This window comes from Glycine soja, chromosome 10 (assembly GCF_004193775.1).
Source record: "Glycine soja cultivar W05 chromosome 10, ASM419377v2, whole genome shotgun sequence".
NCBI lineage: Eukaryota > Viridiplantae > Streptophyta > Magnoliopsida > Fabales > Fabaceae > Glycine > Glycine soja.
The window spans coordinates 23,471,715-23,496,764 of NC_041011.1; the positions used below are offsets into that span (position 1 = coordinate 23,471,715).

Here is a 25,050-nt window from a genome sequence, read left to right on the forward strand (position 1 = left end):
AAGAATTAAAAAAAATAATTAATATCCTCATTTTCTAATAATTTATTATCTAATTTTCTATTATATCTTTTTATCTTAATCATCAATTAATTTCATTGTCATTTTTTTTTCACCAATCACTCCCTTTAATTTCAAGATAAACATGTAAAATAATTAAAATTTAATTATATTAATCTATGGATACAACAAAATAGTCATTAAGATAATTATATTCATATATCTCCTTTCTTTTTCATCTCATTTGTTTTTACAAATAATGATTTTCAACACAAATTCTATAATTAATTAAAATTTATTTAAAACTATAAAATCATAACAAATACGTACTCATTAATTAGGAATAAAAAGAGACCTATAAACAATTCTGATTTTTAATGTTTCAGACTTGTGGAATGTTTTAAAATAGCTTAACTAGGCACGGTCACCGTCCTGGACAAAGAACCGCTTCTGACGGAGAGTATCTCGTAGCAATACCATGATCAACAAAAAAAAAGGCACCAGCCATACCTGTATATAAATTCCTCTTCTTCATATGGATTCTTGTTAGGATGGGGTTATGCTAGATGATTGAGTGTTGAAGATCGAGAAGATGAGTAAGTGGTGGAAGTGTCTGTCTATGTTCATCTTACGTTCTTCTCTAATGGATCAATGATGACAGCTAAGAAATTCTTCCATGGTTCGGATCAACATCCACTCGTCGGTGTCTCTCCATAGCAACTTCAGCAACAGGAACGAAAGCTGATTCTCTAACAAAACCACATCCTGTATCACAAGAATTAATTGCTCAACTTTAACATTCATGCTTCCTGGATCATGAAGTTTGGCGTGCTCCAACACATGTAGTAGGGCATAGTCATCCACAAACAGCGTCCAACACATCATTTCATCCATGTTAGTGAAGCCTTGATCGGAATAGTTGCGAAACAGTTTGTTATTGGTAAAAAGATCCGCCACAAACAACTTCTTCAGCACTTCCATGTTATCTACATTTTTGCTATGTAGAGCTTGTTGTACATATGGAGATCTTTGGATCTACATTGCCGCCCACAATTTCCCGTACTGCTCTCCCAGCTGAAGTTTTGGAGCACCATAATGGATGTGATCAAATGACATCAGCTTCATCGGCATGTAGTGCTTCTCATAATGCATTCTATCTGGGAGGAGATGTTGTGCTACTCGCTGTATCTTAGGGCTCCCAGGCTCTCGTCTTTCCACTGTGATTTCTAGCCATGTGAGCCTTTCTGCAAAGCTGAGTTTGGTTGAATTCCCAACCATAGATTGTGTAATGACACTTGAGGGAGGGAGAGAGGGAGCGAGAGGGATTGTGTGTGTAATGGCAGAGGTCAGGTGCATGCATGCGTAACGTAATAAACCTTTAATTTTCTCAAGTAATAAAAATATAAGATCTGTGGATTCTTGGCTTAGTGTTTGCATATGAATAAACTCTAGTTCTTCATATACTCTTTCTTTAAACTTTTACTGTTCTGGGCTTAGTTTTTGTTTTTTTGAGAAATAAATAATTAAGATGGAAAGGAATAAGGGAGAGGAAGATAATTAATTCTTCTTCTTTACGGATTAGGATCTCTACAGTTTCAATATTACCTGCAATGTGCACAGTTCTAGAATCTTAATCATGATTTTATTAATTAGATCAATCTTCACTTTCGTGGTAATTGAATCTCATCAAACCCATTAGGATTTATGATAGTTCAATGAAAATTTCCAAAAGACTAAAAAAGTAACAAAATAGAAGTACATACATATATTTGATCTTATATCAAACAAAAATAATACGAAATTCCTTCAGAATAGTAGTTTTTTTTCCATTATAGAAGTTCTTAGTACATTATATTTTAGAAATTGTGCAAGATTGGGATATCACATCCAGCAAACTTACCTAGTGGTTTTACTTCACTAATATTTATTTTCTCATTTATGTTCCCTTTTGTTATAGTAATTAAACAAGTAACAAGTAAGAAAAATCACATGTCAGCAAACAATTTTTCCTTATGAGCTCTTGATTTAGCAAGGGTTCCATTAATCCACTTCTTCAACATCTTTAATGCAACCTTGGGCTGGTCCATTGGAACCATGTGACCAACATCATGGACCTATTTTAGTTACAGAAAAAATTGAACTGAACCATTTTCCACTGACCACAAGCAAAGCCAGAAAGGAACTTGGTAAATAAATGGAGTGTCTACTTCCGAACAATATTAAATTTGGCCGTTAGCGCTGCACAAGCACAAGTTTGCATTTGACATTGGCAGAAAAGAGTGCAATTAGCCCCACATAAAATACATATTCATTAGTGTGAAATGTCCTTAGTTTTAATATTCAGTACAAATCATTAACATTGAAAGCACTAGCTTAGTAATCTATTCTATCTTTATCAACATTAATGATTTGTATGTAATGTTAAAATTTAGGTAATTAGCACAGAAAAATACCTCACTATTAGAAATTACACTTTCAACATCGGTTATTTAGGGCATTCTACATCGGCTCTAAAACCGATGTTGAAAGTGATGATGTTGAATGTATCATCGTTAACATCGGTTTTCAAAAACCGATGTTAACATAAATATGATAACATCGATTTTCTAAATAAACAATGTTAAACACAAAGAACTACAACAACAAAAAGTGTATGCATGACGAAAGTTGACATCGGTTTTGTAGTAAAACCAATGTTCATGTTATATATTGACATCAGTTCTCTAGAAGAATCGATGTCAATGTAATACATTAACATCGGTTTCAGTAGAAAACCGATGTCAACGTTGATGATGCATATACTTATTTGTTGTACGTCTTTGTATATAACATCGGCTATTCATAGAAAACCGATGTTAATGTACAACTTTAACATCGGTTATTTATAGATAACCGATGTTAACTTTTGTACATTAACATCGGTTATGTATAGATAGCCGATGTTAACTTATGTACATTAACATCGGTTATGTATAAATAACCGATGTTAATATAGAAACGGTAACATCAGTTATGTATGAATAACCGATGTTAATGTACAAAAGTTAACATCGGTTTTCTGTATGACCGATGTTAAGGTTGATGTTGACATCGGTTTTTGTAAATAACCGATGTTGTTTACCATATTAACATCGGTTTTTGTTAATAACCGATGTTGTTTTCAAGTATTTTTTTTTATATATACTTTCTATTTTTACAGTAAACCCAAAATTGTACTTGTAAAATGCAATTTCAAGCCCAATTAACAGCAAATAAACATTTTATTCTGCTTTCAAGCAGTTTTAATGATAATAAACATCAACTAATTGATTTATCATAAATAAGAATCATTAAATGAATTCAATGTTCATATTACATAGAAAATGTCAAAAAAGTTAAACCAAAGTAAACTAAGCTAAAGATAATGTCCCTAAATCCTAGGTTTGATCTCTAACTCGGAGATAAAATTGTGCCCACTGGATCCGCAATGCCTTTAATCTCTCTGGCTCCAATGGTCTAGGATTGTTAAAATACTACATGATGAAATAAACCATAATAAGTTAATAATGTAATACAAATTATAAATAAATCAATTTTGTTTGAAATAAACTTACCGCTTCCCAATTATTCCTAAAAGTTCCTAAAATGATGGTGGACATCTAGTGCATCACACAGTAGCTGCACTCAGTACTTCCTTTTTGTCTATTACACTAAATACATAATGAAATTTGGATATTAATTAAACAACTAGTGTACAGACACATAAAGAAATATATATAAGTGGAAGTTTTATGTAAATGGCGTACCTTGACGACAATCCACCTAGCAGGAGCCTTTGATTTAGGCTGTGGAGCATCATCAAGACCTTTTAAAGCACTGTTCCAGATGAGTAACAATTAAAAATTGGTGTTGTAAGTTGAGGTATTTCGATGCAAATGTATTGAAAAGAACACTAACCTATTAATAATCCCCTTAAGGTAGTTGTCTGGCCTGTTATGCAATGAACAAAACCAGACAACTAGGTGTTCCTTGGGCAAGATGACCACCATCTGCCAGTGTCCGCTGCAGTGGAGATTAATATGGGTTAGTACATTAGTAAACATTAATTAAATTCAGTTATTTTGTGTGACTTACCCATTTAGGTAGGCTCCAAGATAGACATTGCATTTTGAACTCTGCATCCAAGTCTTTATGTAACTTTCAGACTCAAACTGCGATTGCCCATACCTCTGAATGGACTGTGGCTCGAGGAATCCATAGATATCAGAATTCCCCACTCGCATACATGTTTCAGTGAGATGTCTATTTATGTTAAGTCAAAGTTAAATATTTATGAATTGAAAGCAATAACTTAGGTAATTAAAAGTAATATAAAATGACTTATAGAATCCACAACTGTAACACTGATATGCTAAGACATTGACCACCGTGTGCGATTTCGGAGAGGTCTTCGTGCTTTATGTAGAGGGGGAAATTTGGATTAAAGACCTTGAACACGGTGGCATCCCATATAACCTGATAAGGCCTCAAGAAAAGCTCTGGGATGGTCAATGTCATCAGATAAAGTGGATCATCAACCTCCGGATCGGGCTTTGGAGGTGGTTTTACCGGAGACACAACTACCTGTTCATGAAACAAAGTTAAATAGCCTAATTTGAGGCACGCTTAATGAATTAATTTAAAAAAAAGAAACATATAGTAAGGACAATAAGTATCTGTTGTGATAAAGACTTGACCACATGTGTCGGCCAAGCAAGGAAGGTGTGAAGTGCCTGCCCCACTAAGGAAACCTCATTAGTGGGTACAGGAACTGGAGCATCTGCATCTGTAACCTCCTCCACACTCACCTTTACTTGGCCAGGCAACAAAGGAGTGTTATGAACAACAGTGGATCCCTCATAAACTCTCCCCATGGCAACCAGGCGGGCAGGATCTACTTCTATGTACAAGCCGCACCTATCAGAGTCACCCGTCTCAGGATCGTTTCCTAAGGGATCAACACAACTCCCCTTTGTGCTTACTCGAGAACCGAAGGGACCAACCAGAGGCTCGGGAGGCGGTGCAAGTCCCTGAGATTGCATTTGGGACTGAATCTGGGACTGCATCTGGCTGAATGATGCCATGAGCTGCCGCGTCACTTTTGAAGAGCTGCGGGATGTCCGTGGAGCTGATCCAAAGTATTGCTTGATGGTGACACCGGCTCCAGCAGCACGGACACGTCCAGGGTGCTCTAGACGTCCAATAGCAGCGGTGAGAACATCCTGACGTCCATGGGGGATGAAGGATCCCTGTGTGGCCTGCTCCTCAAAGGAATCCTACACAGAAAACACACAGTGGTACATGGCATTCACAAAATATTGAAATATAATTGTAATTGTTAGTTGAAAATGACATACGATTTTCTCAGCGATTTCCTTTGCGGCCTCAGTCGTCATCTCCCCTATTTTCTTCGTGCGGGCCATCTTCCACTTCACATGGCATCTGACCGGGGATGGAGGGTCGATGACGCCATCAACGCTTCCTGACTGTACAGCTTCCTCCAGCTTCTTCTTCGTCTTCTCAGCCAAGAGCTTCTGCTCCAAGTAGTCATAACCCCCACGAGACAAAACGTGGGGGGTAGTATTCTGCTTCTAGATGGCCTGTGCCTTCTTGCGCACATCCTGAAAAAATTAAACAATAATGTTTCAAATTGGTAGAATGAAGTATAACAACATCATGTTTTTTGAAAAACAACTTAAATGGCAAGGAACATACCTCCCAAGAAGGGTCTCTGCAAGTCTGGCAAAACTGGGCCCACTTTTCCTTGCTGATGTTGTATTTCTCACAGACAGTGTCCTCGACACCGTCCTGATCGGCTGCAAGGGCCCATTTCCTTGTGAGGTCTGATTTAAACTGCTTCCATCTCTCCCCCACGGTCTGAAGTAACTTCCTTTTCATCCTACTGTCAAAAGCCTCTGGGATATCAAATTCTGCCTGACAACATCAAATAAAGCTTATTTGTTACAATAATGTATTTTTTGGCTATTAATTAAATAAAATCAAATAAGAAAAGAAAAATACCTTAATATCCTCCCAAATCAGGTCCTTCTGAGCAGTAGGGACCTCCTTCCAGTTCTCGTAGGTGACGTCCACCTTATCACACGCCATTATCCCCAAATATGTTCTTAATTTCTTCCTGTGGGGACCGTCGGCCTTGCCGGTAGCAGGATCAACATGGACCACTGGTCTCTCAGCACCAGGTGGTCTAGTAGACAATGATCGTAAATGTGAGGCTTTGCGTGTTCACTTCACGGCAGACGACGAAGCCGATGCGTCCGGAGGAGGAGGAGGAGGAGGAGGAGGAAGAGTAGGGGAGGCATGTGGAGAACCCATGATCTTTTATACAATAACATACAGCAACATACAAAATAGGATTAATCAAAAGAGGATAAGTCATAAGTGATTTAGTTGTGCTTTTTAATTGTGATTCAAAACAGGATAAGATGTAATAGTAATGAAAAAGTCTGATAAATCAATAGTCTAATAACAAATTAAGGTTGATGATGTGTTGTGATACTTGTGCTTTAAATTTGTTTCAAGACATGAAAGAAAATTATTGTGTAGCACAATTAACAATAATCGTAGACATGTCAAGATTACATAGTGTGCACTCAAAGCTAGATTTCCATGGGATTTAAAGGATGTCAAAGTGGGGTGAATGCAAGCAAAATTTTCTTAGATTTTTGGAATTGTAGAGAAATCATTGACAACAGTACTGCAAAGTCTCGGGGAAGGAATGACATGAAGACCTTGAATGATGAAGGAATGAAATTGGGGGTTACCAGGGGAGGGGTTGATTGGGGTTGGTGTCATTTTGTACATAGCAAATTTTAGTGACGTGTTGTGCATCAAACATTGACTAGAGATTTTATTTAGGGCAAGCATGTTAAAAAAAGTCTATTACATGTAATCAGTAGTCAATGGATGCGTGATGGAATATAAATACTATATCTTGAGAAATACACATGTAGATGGCATCCTTAGGACTTCATCCAGCTGATGTTTGTTGCCAGTTTCATCATCCACCACCCTTACCTTCTCTAGCTTCTCACGTTTATTGTTGTTAAACCCATATTTATGCCTTCTTCCCTTCATGTCTTGCTTTATCACAACTTTAGCCGAATCTCCTATCTTCAGCACAGTTGAATCTCCTGTCTTATTCTCCAATGACACACTTTGATGGCCTGTATCTCTTTTCTTCATATGTTCTAGTGCTTCAGCTTCAGAATGCATAGAGCAATCTGAACTTTCCAGTGATCACCAAAGGCTTCTGCATCAGCATTGACACTCTCCACCCTTTTTGCTTTATTCTTCTGTGCTGCATTTCGTTCTTCCTCCTTATAATTCCCAGATTTATTAGAGGTTGCACTAGAAGAATCAGCACCAATCCGTGCCTCTTTCTCCTCTACCAGCTCAATATCTTTCGTTTCACCTTTGCTTTTGTAAACTACACTGTAATTTACAAAACAAAAGTTGAAAGGAAAGATATTGAGCTGGTAGACGAGGAAGAAGCACAGATTGGTGCTGATCGTTCTAGTGCAACCTCTAATAAATGTGAGATTTATAAGGAGGAAGCATGGAATGCAGCACAAAAGCATAAACCAAATAGGGTGGAGAGTGTCAATGTTGATGCAGAAGCCTTTGGTGATCACTGGAAAAATTCATATTGCTTTATGCATTCTGAAGCTGAAGCACTAGAACATATGAAGAAAAGAGATACAGGCCATCAAAGTGTGTCATTGGAGAATAAGAGAGGAGATTCAACTGTGCTGAAGATAGGAGATTCGGCTAAAGTTGTGAAAAAACAAGACATGAAGGGAAGAAAGCATAAATATGGGTTTAACAACAATAAACATGAGAAGCCATAGAAGGTAAGGGTGGTGGATGATGAAACTGGCGATAAACATGAGTTGTATGAAGTCCTAAGGATGCCATCTAAAACAAAATACCGATGCCTCAATCAGAAAAAAATGTAGCTGTCACTTACTTGCTTTGGTGACCTTTGTCTTTGCAGAAAATTACATTAGACGATGTTAATCAATTCTCCTTCATCATGATCATTACAATTAGCATGAATGTCGTCAGCTTCTTCTTCTCCGACAATGTTAGGAGTGATTTGTGTGGTCAAAGGACTAACATAGGTGTCCATGTATGAATCATCATCTTCTACATTAACACCAATTGTTTTGCCTTGCAGAACCATGCACCACCTTTCATCACAAGGGTCTTGCACGTAAAATACTTGTCTAGATTGTTCTGCCATGATGAAATGGTCATTGTGGTAACCAAGTTTCTTTAGGTCTACCAGCGTAAATCCTATATCATCGGTGCGCACACCGGTGTTGTTGTCAACCCATTTACATTTGAAAACACATACCGTAAATTTCACATAGTTAAGCTCCTAAATTTCATCAATGAACCCAAAGTAAGGGACGGAAGCAACACAGGGATTGGCGTCATTGACACTTGCAAAGTGTTGAGATTCAGCCCTTAGGGTGACCCCGCTGTTCTGCATTGTACTTTTGTCATCTTGTGCTTTTGTGTAAAATGAATACTTGTTTATGTCGTATCCTTGCCAAGTTATAACATTTCTTACAGGCCCATCGGCTAGTTTTCTTAATGTTTCTGAAGCATTCTCATCTGCAAAGATTGTATCTTTAAACCAATCACAGAAAGTCTTGTTATGCTTTTTCAACACCCAATTCTTTGACATTTTTGGATTATTCTGTTCAACTAAAGCTTCATGCTTAAGTATGTATGGAAAAACTTCATTACTATTGTTCAAGACATACAAGTGAGCTTGTAACAAATGTTCTACACTTGGAGTGATCACATGCAGTCCTCTTGAACCCTTACCACCCACTCTGTCATCATGCCGAGACTCAGGAAGGCCAACAGGTTTAGCCTTCTCTAAGTATTCTGAACAAAATTCAATGGCTTCTTCTGCAATGTACCTCTCAACAATAGATGCTTCTGGACAATATAGATTCTTTGTATTCCCTTTTAAGATCTTCATGTATCGGTCAATCGGGTACATCCACCGTAGATAAACAGGACCACAACATTTGATTTCTCTGACCAGATGCACAATCAAGTGAATCATGATGTCAAAGAAAGCAGGGGGAAAATACATCTCCAACTGGCACAATATAATTGCGGCCTCATTTTCCAACTCATCAAACTTGGCAGGATCAATGACTTTGCTACATATAGCATGGAAGAAAAAGCACAGGCGAGTTATCGCTAACCTGACTTTGTTTGGCAAGATGTCTCGTATAGCCACGACTAACAATTGTTGCATAAGCACGTGACAATCATGAGACTGTAACCCTACAAGCTTAAGCTCCTTCAACTGCAAAAGGCTCTTAATATTTGAAGAGTATCCTTGTGGAACCTTCACCCGACGAAGACACTGACAAAAACTTATCTTTTCCTTCTTGGACAAAGTATGGCAGGCTGGGGGCAAGTAAATTTTCTTCCCATCAGACCTTGGATGCAACTGTGATCGTATGCCCATATCAGCTAGATCTTGACGGGTATTCAAGTCATCCTTCATCTTGCCTTGAATGTTAAGGAGCGTTCCAATCACACTGTCACAAACATTTTTCTCCACATGCATAACATCAATACAATGTCTAACGTCAAGATCAGACCAGTACGGAAGATCAAAGAAAATGGACCTCTTCTTCCATATGCAACTCTTACTTTTATCCTTCTTTTGGGTATTCCCAAATACAATATTTAGATGTTGAGCCCGCCGATATACTTGTTCACCAGTCAACGGTATCGGCGCAATATCATGCTCTTAACTTCCATTAAAAGCTTTTTTCAGTCGTCTGTAAGGATGATTGGGTGTTAGAAAGCGGCGATGCCTACTGTAGACTGTTTTTCTCCCATGTTTAAGTTGTATGTAGCTTGTGTTTTCTTCATAGATGGGGCATGCATGATGACCCTTAACACTGTAACCGCTGAGATTCCCATATGTTGGAAAGTCATTAATGGTACAAAGAAGCATTGCACGCATTTCGAATGTCTCCTTGCGAAATGCATCAAACACTACAACCCCCTCGTCCCACAACTTTATCAAATCTTCAACCAACAGACTTAGATAAACATCAATGTCATTTCCTGGCTGTCTTGGGCCCGATATCATCATAGACAACATCATGTATTTTCGCTTCATGCACAACCAAGGAGGCAAATTGTAAATTACTAGCAGAAATGGCCATGAATTGTGTTGAGTGCTGAAGGTGCCATATGGATTCATTCCATCACTGGCTAGTCCAAGTCTAAGATTTCTTGGCTCTTTCCTGAAATCCAGATACAAACCATCAATGTTCTTCCACTGCGAGCAATCAGCCGGATAACGGACCATTCCATTAGAAATCCTTCCATTTGCATGCCATGTAAGGTCTTTTGCGTCATCCTCATTAGAAAAAAGACGCTTAAACCTTGGAATGATTGGAAGATACCACAAAACCTTCGCTGGGGGGCCCTTGTTGGAGTTTTCATCAGAACTGCTTTCCTCTTCATCCTTCACTTTGTACCGTGAAGTCCCACAGATAGGGCATTTCGACATTTCTTGGAATTCATGCCTGTACAGTATGCAATCATTGGGGCAAGCATGAATCTTCTGATACTCCATACCCATCAGACACAATATCTTTTTCGCCTTATAGTAACTTTTAGGCAACGTGTTGTCCTCTGGAAGCAGATTGTGCACTACCTTAAGCAGTGAGGTGAAACTTTTGTCACTCCACCCATACCTGGCCTTCACATTAACCAGACTTAACACAGCAGACAACAGGGTTAAGGAATTCTTGCACCCTGCATACAAAGGCTTCTTTGAATCACTCTGCAATCCTTCATATACAGGGGTGTGTGCTTGTTGGAAAGACTCTTGTCCAAGGTCATGAATCATGTCCTCTAACCGATCTCCCATTTCTACATCAAACGATTCAGATTGGGACCCACTCTGCATGTCTGTGACTTCACCATGCCATATCCACGTCGTGTAATTCTTCTTAATCCCATCACACAATAGATGGTCCCATATGTCATCGAGTAGTTGTCGTCTTCCATTCAAACAGTTGATGCAAGGACAATAATATTTTCCTTCTTCATTCGGTCGACCTCTTTCTGAAGCAAATTGCAAGAACTGTTCGACGCCATCCTCATATTCTGGGCTCATGCGACTTTCATTCATCCAACTTCGATCCATCTAAGCAATTCCATGCATGAAAATCTCACTTTTTTATTTATAGGTGTGGCCCTATCCCATTTAGGAAAATTGTCTTTTATGTTAGCTTCAAACGTCAGGGTTACCATTATTTACTAAAATTTGACTAAATTTCGGCAGCATTTCGCATTGGTCTCCAAGTACAAGACATGACATCGGTGAAATGAATTTCCCGATAATCAAGTATGCACTCAGAGAACAACTTGAAATGCATTGAACCGAAATTTAATCAAATTAATGAAAATAATAATAACCTTCACGAATGAATCTAACATAAAAATACTAGTCTCCCCAAACTGTCCAAACAGACAATTCAAGACTAAATACAATGACTAATGCAAACTGTCCGCAAGAGTCATTGCATTCAGTCTCAAATGGGAATCTAAGGTTCACTCAGCATGAACAACAATTGTTTATATAGCAAATTACATTGATCACATACAAGAACATACAAAAGGTAAAATTCAATTACAGACAAATATAGACATCAGCAGTTGTTTATGTAACTAATTTCAAATGCTGGGTTTCAAGGGTGCTTATGCTTTATTATTGTAGTTGGGTATATGTGTGTGTGTGTGTGTGTATCATGAGGGCCTGTGTGTATCATGAGGATGTTTGTAGTTGTCATGCTAGTAAAATTTGAGGGCAAACTAGTGATCAATGTTGTTTTGTGTGATTACAGATTATGGAAATCTATCCACTATTGCTTTAAGTCTGAAGGACCCTGTTAGTGTGAAGGAGAGGAGGGAACGTTTTCTGCAGGGTTTGGGCTTAGCTGATTCTACAAACCGTTAAATTTGGAGTGATGGAAAGCATGTTAGTTCTAGGAACCCTAGAATTGAGAAATGTAGTTCTATGTTAGATAATCTTGTGGGCTCACTAAATCTTCCTAAGGTTAAAAATTCTACCAAAGGAAAGGTTTTGATGCAAGCTATGTATGGAGTTAAGGTGGAGACTGTATTTATTTGCAGGGTGTTTACTGCAGCATTCTCTGGCTCGTCAAAGAAGTTAACAAACTTGAATGCGGTGGACATACATTCATGGGATCTAGATTTTAGAAGGTTGCAGAATCTTGTAAATGAGGAAATTAGAGTAAGATTTTCTGGTGGTAAATTTACTGTATTGAATGAGTTGGAAGCGGTTGATGCCTCTGTGAAGATATTATATCCTACTATCCAGACTGGTGTAGATACCATTGAGATAGAATGGCTTCTAAAGACTGTTGAGGAATTACGTGCGGGTGCCGAGAAGCTTTCACAAGGAAATAATCTCCTTGCAAAGGGAGTAGATGGGTTTTTTGAAGCCGTTATGACTAGTCGTGATACTTTGCTCAGCTCTGTGAGGTTTGATAAAATTGTAAATGATCGTTCCCTAGGCCGTAATAGAGACATGCAGCTAGTTCACTAATTATGCAGTAGCCTAACTCTGGTAGGTTTTGGGGGAGGGGTGTTCCTTTGTAGGATTAGTAGTATTTTCGGTCTGTCAGTATTTTCTGTGTATGGTTGTGTGTGTGTGTGTGTGAGTGGCTGTGTGTGTGTGTGTGTGTGTGTGTGTGTGTGTGTGTGTGTGTTTATGTGGGTGTGGGTGTGTGTGTGTTTCTGTGTGTGTGGCTGTGTGTGTGTGTGGGGGGGGGGGGTATGTAGGTGTGTGTGTGTCTGTGTGTGTCGTTGTCTATGTGTGTGTCTGTGGATGTGTGTGTGTATGTGGGTGGGTGTGTGTGGTTGTGTGGGTGTGTGGCTGTCTGTGTGAGTGTGTTTGTGTGTATGTGGTTGTGTGTGTGTGTGTGTGTCGCTGTGTGTGTGTGTGGTTGTGTGTGTGTATGTGTGTGTGTGTGTGTGTGTGTGGCTGTGTGTGGGGGGGGGGGGTCTGTGGGTGTGTTTGTGTGTGTGTGTGTGTGTGTGTGTGGTTGTGGGTGTGTATGTGGGTGTGTGTGTGTGTCTGTGTTTGTGTGTGTGTGTCAACAGCACAAGCTGAATTTCAAAGATAGCTTTAGGGGAGGACTATTGACAGATACTCATTAGATGTTAGATAAGTTAGTCAAACAAATACAGCAATTTATCTACCAAACAATGGTATTGGGCTTGCAAATTCATTAATTGTTATTTACTTTCCAAATTATTCAATAAATACTACTTTCATGGCATTGCAATTTATGTTGTACTTAGCAACAACTGGTGCGTATAAATCAAATAGTTCTACAAGTATACCAGTAATGCATACACAAACAATTTGAGAGTAGTTTTCGAATAAAACATATAAATACCTGAGTTCGAGGCTTCAACACAATTGACTTTCCAGCAATGACCGCAAGACCACTTTTAATTAATTTCAAAACAGCAATGACCTCTGGCTTCTCAACAATGCCTATCACCACAGGATCAACAATGGCTAAAATCGCTCCTAATGGAATCTGAAAATAGTATGGCAGCATAATTTAGGGTTTAGCAAATTTAAAATTGACATTCTCCATGCAGCTTCTTTAAAAACTATCACGTAAGTAACACCAGCGGTGCTATCCTTTTCAAGACCAATTCAAAAGTATATCAATAACTGCTGGTAACAATCGAGCTTATGTCACGACTAGTTTAATTTCAAAGTCAACAGAAGCACAATATATCTTATCCTAATAATAATAGCAAGAATTTTATAGCTTTATATCAACTTAAGTGAACTCAAAAGGTACGAATGTTCACACACACCATAAGTCATTAAAACAACTGTAACTCCTAGCTAGTTAGCAATTATATAGACTCTTTTGTATATAGCAGAATTATAGCAACTCAACTTTGTACCAAACAGTTTTCATTTGGAAAGCTGAACCTAGTGGTGTGTATTCCACTAAGTCAGCTTATAGATTATTGATGAATCCCATTACTCTAGGTTTAGATGGGAGGACTTTCAAGTTAATTTGGAAGTTGAAAATTCCCCCAAGGGCAGCAATTTTCTCTTGGAGGCATCTTAAAGACAGGCTCCCCACTAGGGATAATCTTTTAAGAACAAATGTGGCCATCCAGGAGGCTGTTTGTCCTCTTTGTGGTCAAGTGCAGGAGGAGGTGGGTCATCTCTTCTTCAATTGTAAAAGGACAATAGGCTTGTGGTGGGAATCCATGAGATGGATTCAGGTTGTAGGACCTCTTCCAGCTTCTCCAGCAAGCCATTTTGTTCAATTTTGTGATGGTTTCGGTGTAGCAATAAACCATAGTAGATGGTGTGGGTGGTGGGTTGCTCTAACTAGTACTATATGGGAGCACAGGAACCTCCTGATTTTCCAGGGCAAAACTTTTGATTCCTCTAAAGTCATGGAAGATGCTATTTTCCTAGCTTGGTCTTGGCTAAAAGCTAGAGAGAAAGGCTTCAACACTAGTTTTAATCACTGGTCTTCCAATATCTCGGACTCCTATGGTTAATCTGTGTGGGCTACAGGAAAGGTATCCTCCTTTTCATTCCTTCAGATAAATATTCCAAAGTCTATATTAGACAAAAACATCCTCTTTTTAAAGCTCGACCTCTGCAAATTGAGGAAAATCATCCTCAGCTTCAAGAAGGTGATAATGATTCAGCAGCTCAACCTGTTAATCAGGATAAGGCCAAAAACCAGAGCAATGTGGAAGCAGAAAGGAGGCTAAAAAGAAAAATTGAATGCAGTATAGAGGTGTTGGAAGAGGCTCAGCATCTATGGGATATTGGAGAAAGCATAGGCATGGAGGCAGCTACAGATAACTCAGACTTTATACAAAGTTATGCTACTATGGAGTGCAGAGACAGAAAAGAAGCTATGGAGTTGGGTAATAGGAAATCTTTCAGATGAATATCCTATCCTACAACATTAGAGGGCTGGGTAGAGGTATAAAGTGGGCCTCTATCAGGAACTTGGTTAGGAAACACAAGGTAGACCTTCTTTGTTTGCAAGAAACAAAGAGGGACTCTCTTGATAAGGCAGCTTGCCAGGCTTTGTGGGGTCATCCAGAGTTTGATTGGGAGTGGCACCCTGCTATGAACACTGGTGGAGGGTTACTGTGTGTCTGGAACAATAAAAATTTCCAGGTTCATCTTAAAATCGCTGAAAGGGGATTCATTATGTTGGAAGGGGTTTGGTTGGCTGATATGCAGAGAGTTGTGGTGGCCAATATTTATGCTCCTTGTGATACAAAAAGCAAAAGACTGTTGTGGCAGATGTTGTATTCAAGGAAGAATCAGTCTCAGGTTAAGTGTTGGTGCCTTGTAGGGGACTTCAATTGTGTTAGACATCCAGCTGAAAGAATAGGAAGCAATCATTATATTTCAGATACTAATCTTATAGCTGAATTTAATGATTGGCTTGCTGCAATGGAGGTAGATGATATTCCTTGTGTGGGTAAGCCCTTTACTTGGGTTAGGCCAAATGGATCATGTAACAGCAAGTTGGATAGACTGTTAGTCTCTGATGAATGGCTATCTAAGTGGCCTGATAGCTCTCAATTCAACCTTGAAAGGAACTACTCAGATCATTGCCCCATCATTCTGAATTCTAAACACATTGATTGGGGCCCTAAGCCTTTTAAGGTTTATGATGCTTGGTTGTCAAATAAGGAATACCACAAGGTGGTGAGGGACTGCTGGTCTAAAAATCAGCCTAGGGGGTGGGGGGGCTATGCCTTAAAATGCAAACTTCAGAATCTTAAGCAAAGGCTAAAAATTTGGAGCAGAGACAATTTTGGTGACTTGGGTAACAAGGTGAAGCAAATCCAACAAAAGTTGAATGACCTGGAGAACTCTCTCATAGCTCAACCTTCTGACCAGCAAGTTCAAGAGCTCAAGAAAACTCAATCTGACCTGTGGGAACAGTCTATGCTTCATGAATCAATAGTGAGACAGAAGTCTAGAAGCAAGTGGATCAAAGAGGGAGATAGCAATACCTCTTACATTCACAAAATCATTAATTTCAGCAGGATGAGAAATGCCTTGAGGGGGATGTAGATTGATGGTAGTTGGGTAGAAAACCCTAATGTGATTAAGGCTGAAATTCTTCAGCACTTTCAGAGCAGATTCTTTGAACCTCATCTGCTCAGACCTAATCTAGATGGGCTCTCTTTTAATGTCTTGACTTCAAATCAGAGAGAGATAATGGTTGAGCCTTTCAAAGAGAAGGAGATTTCTTGTGCAGTGTAGGCTTGTGGGAGTGATAAAAGCCCAGGGCTAGATGGGCTTAACTTTAGGTTTATTAAGCATTTTTGGAAGGAGCTAAAACCTGAGTTTCAAAGGTTTTTCTCAGAATTTCATGTGAATGTTGTTTTTCCTAAGGGTGTCAACTCATCATTCATTGCCCTTATCCCTAAGATTAAGGACCCTCAATTCATTAGTGATTTCAGACCAATATCCCTCATAGGCTGTGTTTACAAAGTCATTGCTAAAGTTCTATCTAATAGGCTTAGCAAGGTTATGAATCACCTTTTAGATGAAAGGCAATCAGCCTTTGTCAAGGGCAGACAGCTGCTTCATGGAGTATTGATTGCTTATGAGGTTGTTGAGGAGGCTAGGAGATCTAAGAGGCCTTGTTTGGTGTTTAAAGTGGATTTTGAGAAAGCGTATGACTCGGTGTCTTGGCAATTCCTCTTTTATATGATGAGAAGAATGGGGTTTCATGAAAGGTGGATTGGCTGGGTCAAGGGGTGCCTTTCATCAGCATCCATATCTATCCTAGTGAATGGAAGCCCAACTGCTGAATTTAAGCCTCAAAGAAGCTTGAGACAAGGGGATCCATTGGCCCCTTTATTGTTTGACCTGGTTGCTGAAGGCTTGACAGGAATGATAAGGGAAGAAATTTCCAAAAACTGCTACCACAACTTTATGGTGGGAAAGAAAAAGGTCCCAGTCAACATCCTTCAATTTGCTGATGACACTATCTTTTTTGGGGAACCATCAATGGATAATGTTAAAGCTATTAAGGCTATTCTCAGAAGCTTTGAGATGGTATCTGGCCTCAGAATTAATTTTGTTAAGAGCCAATTTGGTGCAATTGGCCAATCTGAGGAGTGGTGCAGACTTGTTGCTGACTACCTGAATTGTGGCCCTCTGCAGTTTCCATTTTGTTAACTAGGGATGCCTATAGGTATCAATCCTAGAAGGAAGGTGGTGTGGGAGCCTATAATCAGAAAATTTGAGGCTAAGTTGAATAAATGGAACCAGAGAAGCATTTCTATGGCTGACAGAATTACATTAATTAATGTTGTCTTAACAACATTGCCCTTGTTTTATATGTCTTTTTTCAGGGCCCCTACAACAGTGATTAATAGGCTCACTGCCATTCAAAGACATTTTCTTTGGGGTGGTAATGTAGAAGGAAAAAAGATAGCTTGGGTGGCTTGGAATCAAGTGTGTGCTCCTAGAGAAAAAGGAGGTTTGGGAATCAAAGACATCAAGGCTTTTAATAAAGCTCTTCTTATTAAGTGGAAATGGCTGATGTTCCAGCAACCAGATCAATTATGGAGCAGAATTCTGACTTCAAAGTACAGGGGTTGGAGAGGTTTGGAAGAGGGTCCTCTAAAGCAGATTTTTTCCTATTGGTGGTCTGATTTGAGATCTATTATTCATCACAGCAGTATGGTTGTTGTCTCTAAGCAGTTCATTTGGAAATTGGGTAGTGGTGATCGAATTCTCTTTTGGGAAGACTCTTGGGTGGGTGGAGGGACAACTCTTAAAGAAAAATTCCCAGAATTATACCAAATATCATCTCAAAAACTTCAGATAGTGGCAAGTATGGGGTCCTTTTGTGAATCTGGTTAGGAATGGAAATTTTCCTGGAGGAGAAATCTATTTGACAATGAGATGGGGAGAGCTTCAGCTTTTATTGACCAAACTGCAGCAATAAGTCCTAATGCAACCTTGAAGGATTCTTGGGTGTGGGGAGCTGAACCCAAGGGGATTTTTTCTACTAACTCTGCTTATCTTTGTATTAAAGCTGAACAGTCCTCTGAAGATCAAAGTACTGGCTTTTGTCAGCTGTGGGACATCAAAATCCCTCCTAGAGCTCTATCTTTTGCATGGAGATTACTTTGGGATAGGCTACCTTCTAAGGAAAACCTAATTAGGAGGCAAGTTGACATTGAACTTATGCCCTTAACATATAAGTGCGTTGAGCAGAAATGCTCCGTCTTTGACCACAAAGTGGTTGGTCAACATCCAAAGCAAATTAAGCTTCAAAACCTAATACCACCTTAAAGAAAAAAATTTAGAAATTCAAACTATTTGAAGCAGTTGGGTCCATTAATGATGAATTGGTGCCCTTCTACTCTGGCCTAAAAGATTGTGGGGACATAGGTTTTTGATCGTTACCAATTTGGAGTGCTCTAAAATTCAAACTAATTTTGTCTCTTTACCCTCTATCTTAGCATAATGTGTCTTAATCGGGGTCGTAAATCCATATCTGGTCTCACATGGGGGCATATGTTCCCCCTCCATTAAAAGACCCTTTTGTCACTAGCTGAAAAGTATCCTAAGCTCTACTTGATCTCTTCTCAACAACACCAGCTTATTGGACAAATAGGGAAACATAATAACTCTGGATGGGAGTGGTATTTTAATTGGAGAAGACCGCTGTTCGACAACGAAATTGGAATGGCTATCACTTTTCTTTCTGAAGTTGAAGGTAAGCCTATTCACAATTATGGGTCTGATAGCTGGGACTGGGCAGTAGACCTATGGGGTATCTACTCTACAAATAATGCTTATTCAATGTTTTGGGAGGAAGCAGCAGTGGACAGTCTCGAGGAATGCTTTGAGGAGCTATGGAAAATCAAGATTCCTATTAAAATAGCAGTTTTTACTTTGATAGATTAACCCATTCCCATGTTTCATTTGCTTTGATATTTGTTAAGGTAGATTAAGAGTGGAATTCTTTTGACCCTAAACTATCAGAAAAATCTAAGGAATAAATCCCAACTCTGGAATCCTTGATTAGTTGTTTGACCATTTGTATATGTCGAAGAATCTTATAGAACTCAAGCAATTGTGAATAACAAAATTAAACTGTAGCCACACATATGTAGGCCTAATATCAAATATACTTCCTACACAAAAGCACAATGATGACAACAATCAGATTTGTGATATGACTGCGGGCAATACGATCAAATATTATTGCACATGCAGATTTAAAGAACAGCAAATGAAATGGCAGCAGAACACTTCATTTTAGAATCTTGTACTACTTTTTTCTATATAGTATCCTAATCTTGGATTTACCAATAACAAATTTGTTTACAAAACAACCAAATGTTCATCCAATACAAACTTAAAGCATGTAAGGCTTCAAACAGCACCTTGACAACCATCTTTATCAAATCTTATTTTTGAAGTTAAAATGAATTCTATTTTGCTTATGTGCTACATTTCTTGTAAAACCCAAAACAAACAATGGGGTTCTTAAGGAAATGTGCTAAAAAAACCCAAAGAAATAATTAACACAATTTTCATACATTAGCCACTATTGAGGTTCATAAGTGTAATTAACCCATAAAGGATTATTATTTTGCAAGGTCTATAACTTCATGAACTAAAGAGCAAATACAAATGAACAAAATACAAATACATCCTGCAACATCAAATGACTCAAATCCATTACTTCAAAATACAAATACCCAAAGGAACTACAACACAACATATTTTAATTATTAGCAACAAGCATATTCTCATCTTGGTAAAAAGCACAAATAGAGATGCATATACTCACCGATTGTCAATTGTCGTCAATGGTGGAGATATTCCTAATCAGCACTTATCACTAACCAGCACACAGAACAGAAGCAGCAACGAACCTTGACAGCGACTAAAGAAGACGAAGAAATCACCTGAGCAGCAAAGTAGACATGATATATACAAAGTTAAGCAATTGGTTTCGAAACATGACAACAGAGACATACCTTTGATGGCTTCCCTGGGAGTCTTAAAGCCAACCACAATGGACTTCCAAAATCGATTCCAACCCTTTCCGGGACTCTTTCCTTTCCTAGTTTTCTTCGAGCTGCGAAAGTGAGCAAATGTTAAAATGAGGAACGCCTAATGTTAAAATGAAAGGACATACCTCAATCGATAAGTGGCAGAGACGAACTCCACAAAGACGAACTCCACAATGTGGTTGCAGTCACGGAAGTGCAGCCCAATTTGCGACAAAGACGAACTCAGGCAGAAGGAGAAAGAAGAAGAACGCCCTGGGAGTCTTAAGGCCAACCACAATGGACTTCCAAAATCGATTCACACCCTTTCTGGGACTCTTTCCTTTCCCAGTTTTCTTTGAGCTGCGAAAGTGACCAAATGTTAAAACGAGGAATGCCTAATGTTAAAATGAAAGGACGTACCTCAATCGATAAGTGGCAGAGACGAACTCCACAAAGACGAACTCCACAATGTGGTTGTAGTCACGGAAGCGCAGGCCAGTTTGCAACAAAGACAAACTCAGGCAGAAGGAGAAAGAAGAAGAACGATAGGGTTCGAGCACGCGGGTTGTGCAATTTTAGATTTTTTATATATAATGATAACAACATCGGTTTTTTAAAAATAACCGATGTTAACATCAACTAGGTAACATCGGTTTTCTTAATACCGATGTTAACATCAACTCGATAACATCGGTTTTTCCCAAACCGATGTTAACAACTCGATACTAACATCGATTTTTCCAAAACCGATGTTAACTACTCCATAGTAAAATCGGTTATTTAAATAACCGATGTTAATATCGAGTAGTTAACATCGGTTTCGGAAAAACCGATGTTAACTAAGTCTACTTATTTACAAAAATGCCACCGCGCTTTTGTTAACATCGGTTTTGTGAATAACCGATGTTAACTGTGCGATGTTAAATCTAAAAATTGTAGTAGTGCCTACACCAATAAAAAGCTAAAACTGTAGCAAAAAAGATGAGTATCGTGCATTTTAGAAGGTTTGGGGTATTTCTCACACAAAGTAATGTGGAATATAATTTATTTACCCAATTTGTTACATAGAGTATGCCTTATCCAAGATGCTATTTATAGTTTTCACTACATAAAGTGTCTATACGTGTATGTGGGGTAGAGAGAAAAAAAGAAGACCTTAAGGAAACTTAGAGGTCCATAGATCTTCAATAATCCGGCTTCTGATCCATCAACAACAAAAGGAACTTTAAGTGAGGTTGCAAACTCTTTCTGACCAGACCATTCCATGGCACGGACCAATCTTGAGTTACCGACTCATTGAAATCATTAATACCACCCAGAAAAGGTCCATCATATCATTCATTGAAAGGTTATAAATATGAAATATTAAATTTCTTCAACAGATCTTAAATACATTAAGAGTAAATACATACCAAGCCAGTTACCCATGAGATCATATTCCCCGGCATAAACAAGCAAATTGGTTCCATCCTCAAGAAGGGGAGGAATACCAATTTCAAGATTCCTCATCCAATCCACAAACATAGCCAGAGAAACTTTAGTGCTACAAGAAACAAAATGAATTTTCCCAACCCCTAGTGAATCCCGAACAGAATTTTGATTCAGGAACTTCTCCATGCTTGAAAAAGGTTGTTGCTAGGTGCACCCAACGTTATTGCTAGTACACCCAGCACTTAATGCGAAAAGTCACAAATGCCCCTTGTTATTTAAAAAAAAAAATAGTGCACCCAGCGAGCCATTTCTTCTTCCTTTCCGCGAGGCTTTTCTTCTTCTCCTTCTTCAGCGAGGCTTTTCTTCTTCTTGGTGATTCTTCTTCTGCGCGAGCTGCTGCTTCTCCCTCCTTCAAGTGCCTCTTCTTCTTCCATTCTTCCGCGAGGTGCTGCTCTTTCGTTCTTCATCGAGGTAAGGCCTATTGTCCCTTTTCTTGTTTGTTATTGCTTCCAATCGTCCTTATTGCTTCCATTGACAACTTGATCCGCACGTATAAATTTAAATTTTTAAAGCTTAAATTAGGTAGTAAATTATGCAAAATGGTTGTTAAATTATATGAACACCTAAACTAATATAATGGTAAACCAAAGCTAATAAATAAACACCAAAGTGAATATAAAAAGTATTGGTAACAATGTTCAATATGTACTAGTTGCAACAAAATTGCTTTGCTGATTTTATTTAGCATTTTGTCAAGTTGTCCATTCATTACTTTCTTCGGTGTTTATGATCATATCACTAGATTTATTGATAAGGACAAGAATCTTGCCTTTAAAGAAAAGGTGTTGTTTTTCTCGCCATTCTCAAGATTAGATATCATGATTAATAGATCTAAACTTTCATCAGTCCCTACTACAAACTAAAAGTCTCTTTATAAGTATCATTGTGTCAACATGGGCCATAGAGTGCAATGTGCCTGCAATGTAGCTCTAATTCTTTCTCCCTCACTGACTCGAGTGATTGCTCAAACTTGGATTCTCAAGTGCCTGTAGGAAAAATTAAGTTATTATATTAAAAAGTAGAAGTAAACCAACAACAAATCATCAATCACTAAAAAACACCAAATCCAATATTATTTGTCATTGAGCAACTGAAACCACATATGCTAAATGTCCCAATTCAACTATTTGTACAAAGATGAACTATTTTTGTAGAAGCTCTCTCATATTAGCTTCTCTAAAAACTGGTTTTTAACATATGCATAAGTTAATTTTAACTTATGGAGAGGAGACCTTATTTTATTTTTTCTTCTGACTTTTTCCAATTTTTAACTTGTGCACAAGAAATTTTTTTCTTATTTTCTTCTCCTAAATATCTAAAAAGAATTTTCGGAAAATAGTAAGTGAACTAAATAATAGTGCAATGACCTTTAAACTGAGGCTAGTAAGTGCAAAGCAACTATGTTGATTATAGCTTGATTGCTAACCGAAATATTAGAACATGTATAACAAATCAACATTTTCTATATGGTCTGAAATGAATTTATAGAGAAATGTAAATGCACGTCATAAGAAAACAATTTTGAATGGATGAGACATGTGATAGTGCAATTACATGGGTTCAATATAATGAAGGATTTGGGTCCTTTAATGTGAGGGGTTTGTACTTCTAAAAATAAAGCGCTCTAAGTAACAACTGTTGAATAGAAAATCAATGATTGAGATTGTAGTTAATTACAAATATTGTTATGCATGTATTTGATTTTTTCACAATTCTCAATCATTAATTTTCTAATCACTAGTTATAAGTGCACTTTATAGTTTATCCTAAAACAAGAATAGTGCATTCAACAGTTAATGCTTAGTAACACAACTTTTAGACACATTCAAAATCATAACCTACACTGGAAGATTATGTGATCTCTTTAAGAAAATGAGATAAAGAAAAATTGCTTTGGCTACTGAGATAAGAACACAAATTTGCTTGCATCTAATAGCACAACATTTGCATATCATGGTTAAGACTAGAGGATTAGGTCGTGTCTTAGGTAGGGTTGTTGGCAAAGGTTTGGGGAGAGGGGATGGTGATGATTCTGATGGTGCTCCTCAGTGCCAAAGGCCAACCGCATCGGCACGCTGGCGACGGGTACCTATCACTGTTGCCGATCATGTGCCTATAGTACCTGCGGACTCGCCTGTGGTACCTGTCGCAACGTGCCCTTCGCGGGCGAGCGAGGGCGAGGCTCACGGGTGCGCTTTCCAAAGGAGGAAAGGTGCGCGGAGTCGTCACCAACGTTTATTTGTGGAAAACGTCGGAAAAACCAAAGGAAACTGGTCAAAATAAAAATTCTAAGTTCGGGAGTTGTATTTACGCTTGAGGAAGGTATTAGCACCTCTCACGTTTGTCTCAAAGGACAACGGCCTATTTTTTAGAATTGTGGAAATTGTGTTACCTTAACTTTTATTTCTTTTTATTTTTTAAGGTCGAAAAAAGCGGGGCTTTTGCTCCTACGTACCCTCCTTTGGAGAGGAAATCAGACCTACGTAGTTCTTACTTATGCGTGAAACAAGTGATTCTTTACTTTGAAGGGTGATCATTTTAAGGCGTTGGACCTTACAAATGATCCATTTTACTTGGTAAGAAAACTGAAATGATAAACTTTCAAAAAACCTATTTTTGTGGACGAGCTTGACTAGGCGAGTTGATTTTAGCCTTAGTTTCACTTTAGTTATTAGTCAATTCAATTAAGAATGAGAAGTCCCAAAGAGAAAACGTCCGATTGATCTTACGCTTTTATTTTACTAAAAGGTATTTTTTGATATTTATTATTTTACCTCTTTTTTTTATTTCCAACGTGATTACGGCACGACCGAACGGTCGGAATTCATTTCAAACGAAAGTAACGGATGATATAATTCAAACGATCGGTGGAAACTTATTTCATTTTTAGATTAAGCGAGAAATGACTTAAATAAATGGCTTAAGCACGTCAAAAGGGGGTATGAAAAGTAAATGAAAACGAGAATGAAAATACATGAAACAAAATGTGGACCACCATGGGTACATATAATGAATTGAAAAGCTTAGTTTGAGGTACTTACCCGTTGAAGACTGAAGAACGATGAAGAACGAATGAAGAACGTCAAAGAACGGTCGAAACCTTCACAAAATTCCTCACGGAAACGTTACGGAAACGTTTCAGAAGTGCCTCGGCTTGGATTTTCTTCACAGAAACAATTTTTCTAAGCAAATTCCAAAGAGAGAGAAGTGCCTAAGGGGCTGAACCCTTTTCCTTCTCACTTCCTCCCCTATTTATAGCAAAATAGGGGAGATGCTTGCCGCCCAGCTCGCCTAGGCGAGCTAGGTTGCTTCCTCCAGAAGCAACAGCCTTCTGGAGGAATCTTCTGGAGGGCCCAAGTGGGCCTGATTGCTATTTACACCCGCCTTTTTACT

The 25,050-nt window shown here is 38.4% G+C and overlaps 2 protein-coding genes across 2 annotated transcripts in view; one reads left to right on the top strand and one right to left on the bottom strand.

Annotated features, from left to right (window-relative positions):
- Nucleotides 1–1,982: 1,982 nt before the first annotated feature.
- LOC114371541 (serine carboxypeptidase-like) overlaps nt 1,983–25,050 on the bottom strand; it is a 41,087-nt gene continuing 18,019 nt past the window's right edge. Inside the window, exons 3-5 of the mRNA XM_028328950.1 lie at nt 21,579–21,784; nt 21,322–21,458; nt 1,983–2,111 (exon numbers count right to left, since the gene is read on the bottom strand). Of these exons, the coding sequence (XP_028184751.1) occupies nt 1,983–2,111; nt 21,322–21,458; nt 21,579–21,784 (472 nt within the window). The remainder of the gene's footprint in view (nt 2,112–21,321; nt 21,459–21,578; nt 21,785–25,050) is intronic.
- Nucleotides 12,071–12,729, top strand: LOC114369611 (protein BPS1, chloroplastic-like). Its single transcript, XM_028326842.1, has one exon. It carries the CDS (start codon nt 12,110–12,112, stop codon nt 12,659–12,661), a length of 552 nt encoding a protein of 183 aa, XP_028182643.1. The 5' UTR covers nt 12,071–12,109; the 3' UTR covers nt 12,662–12,729.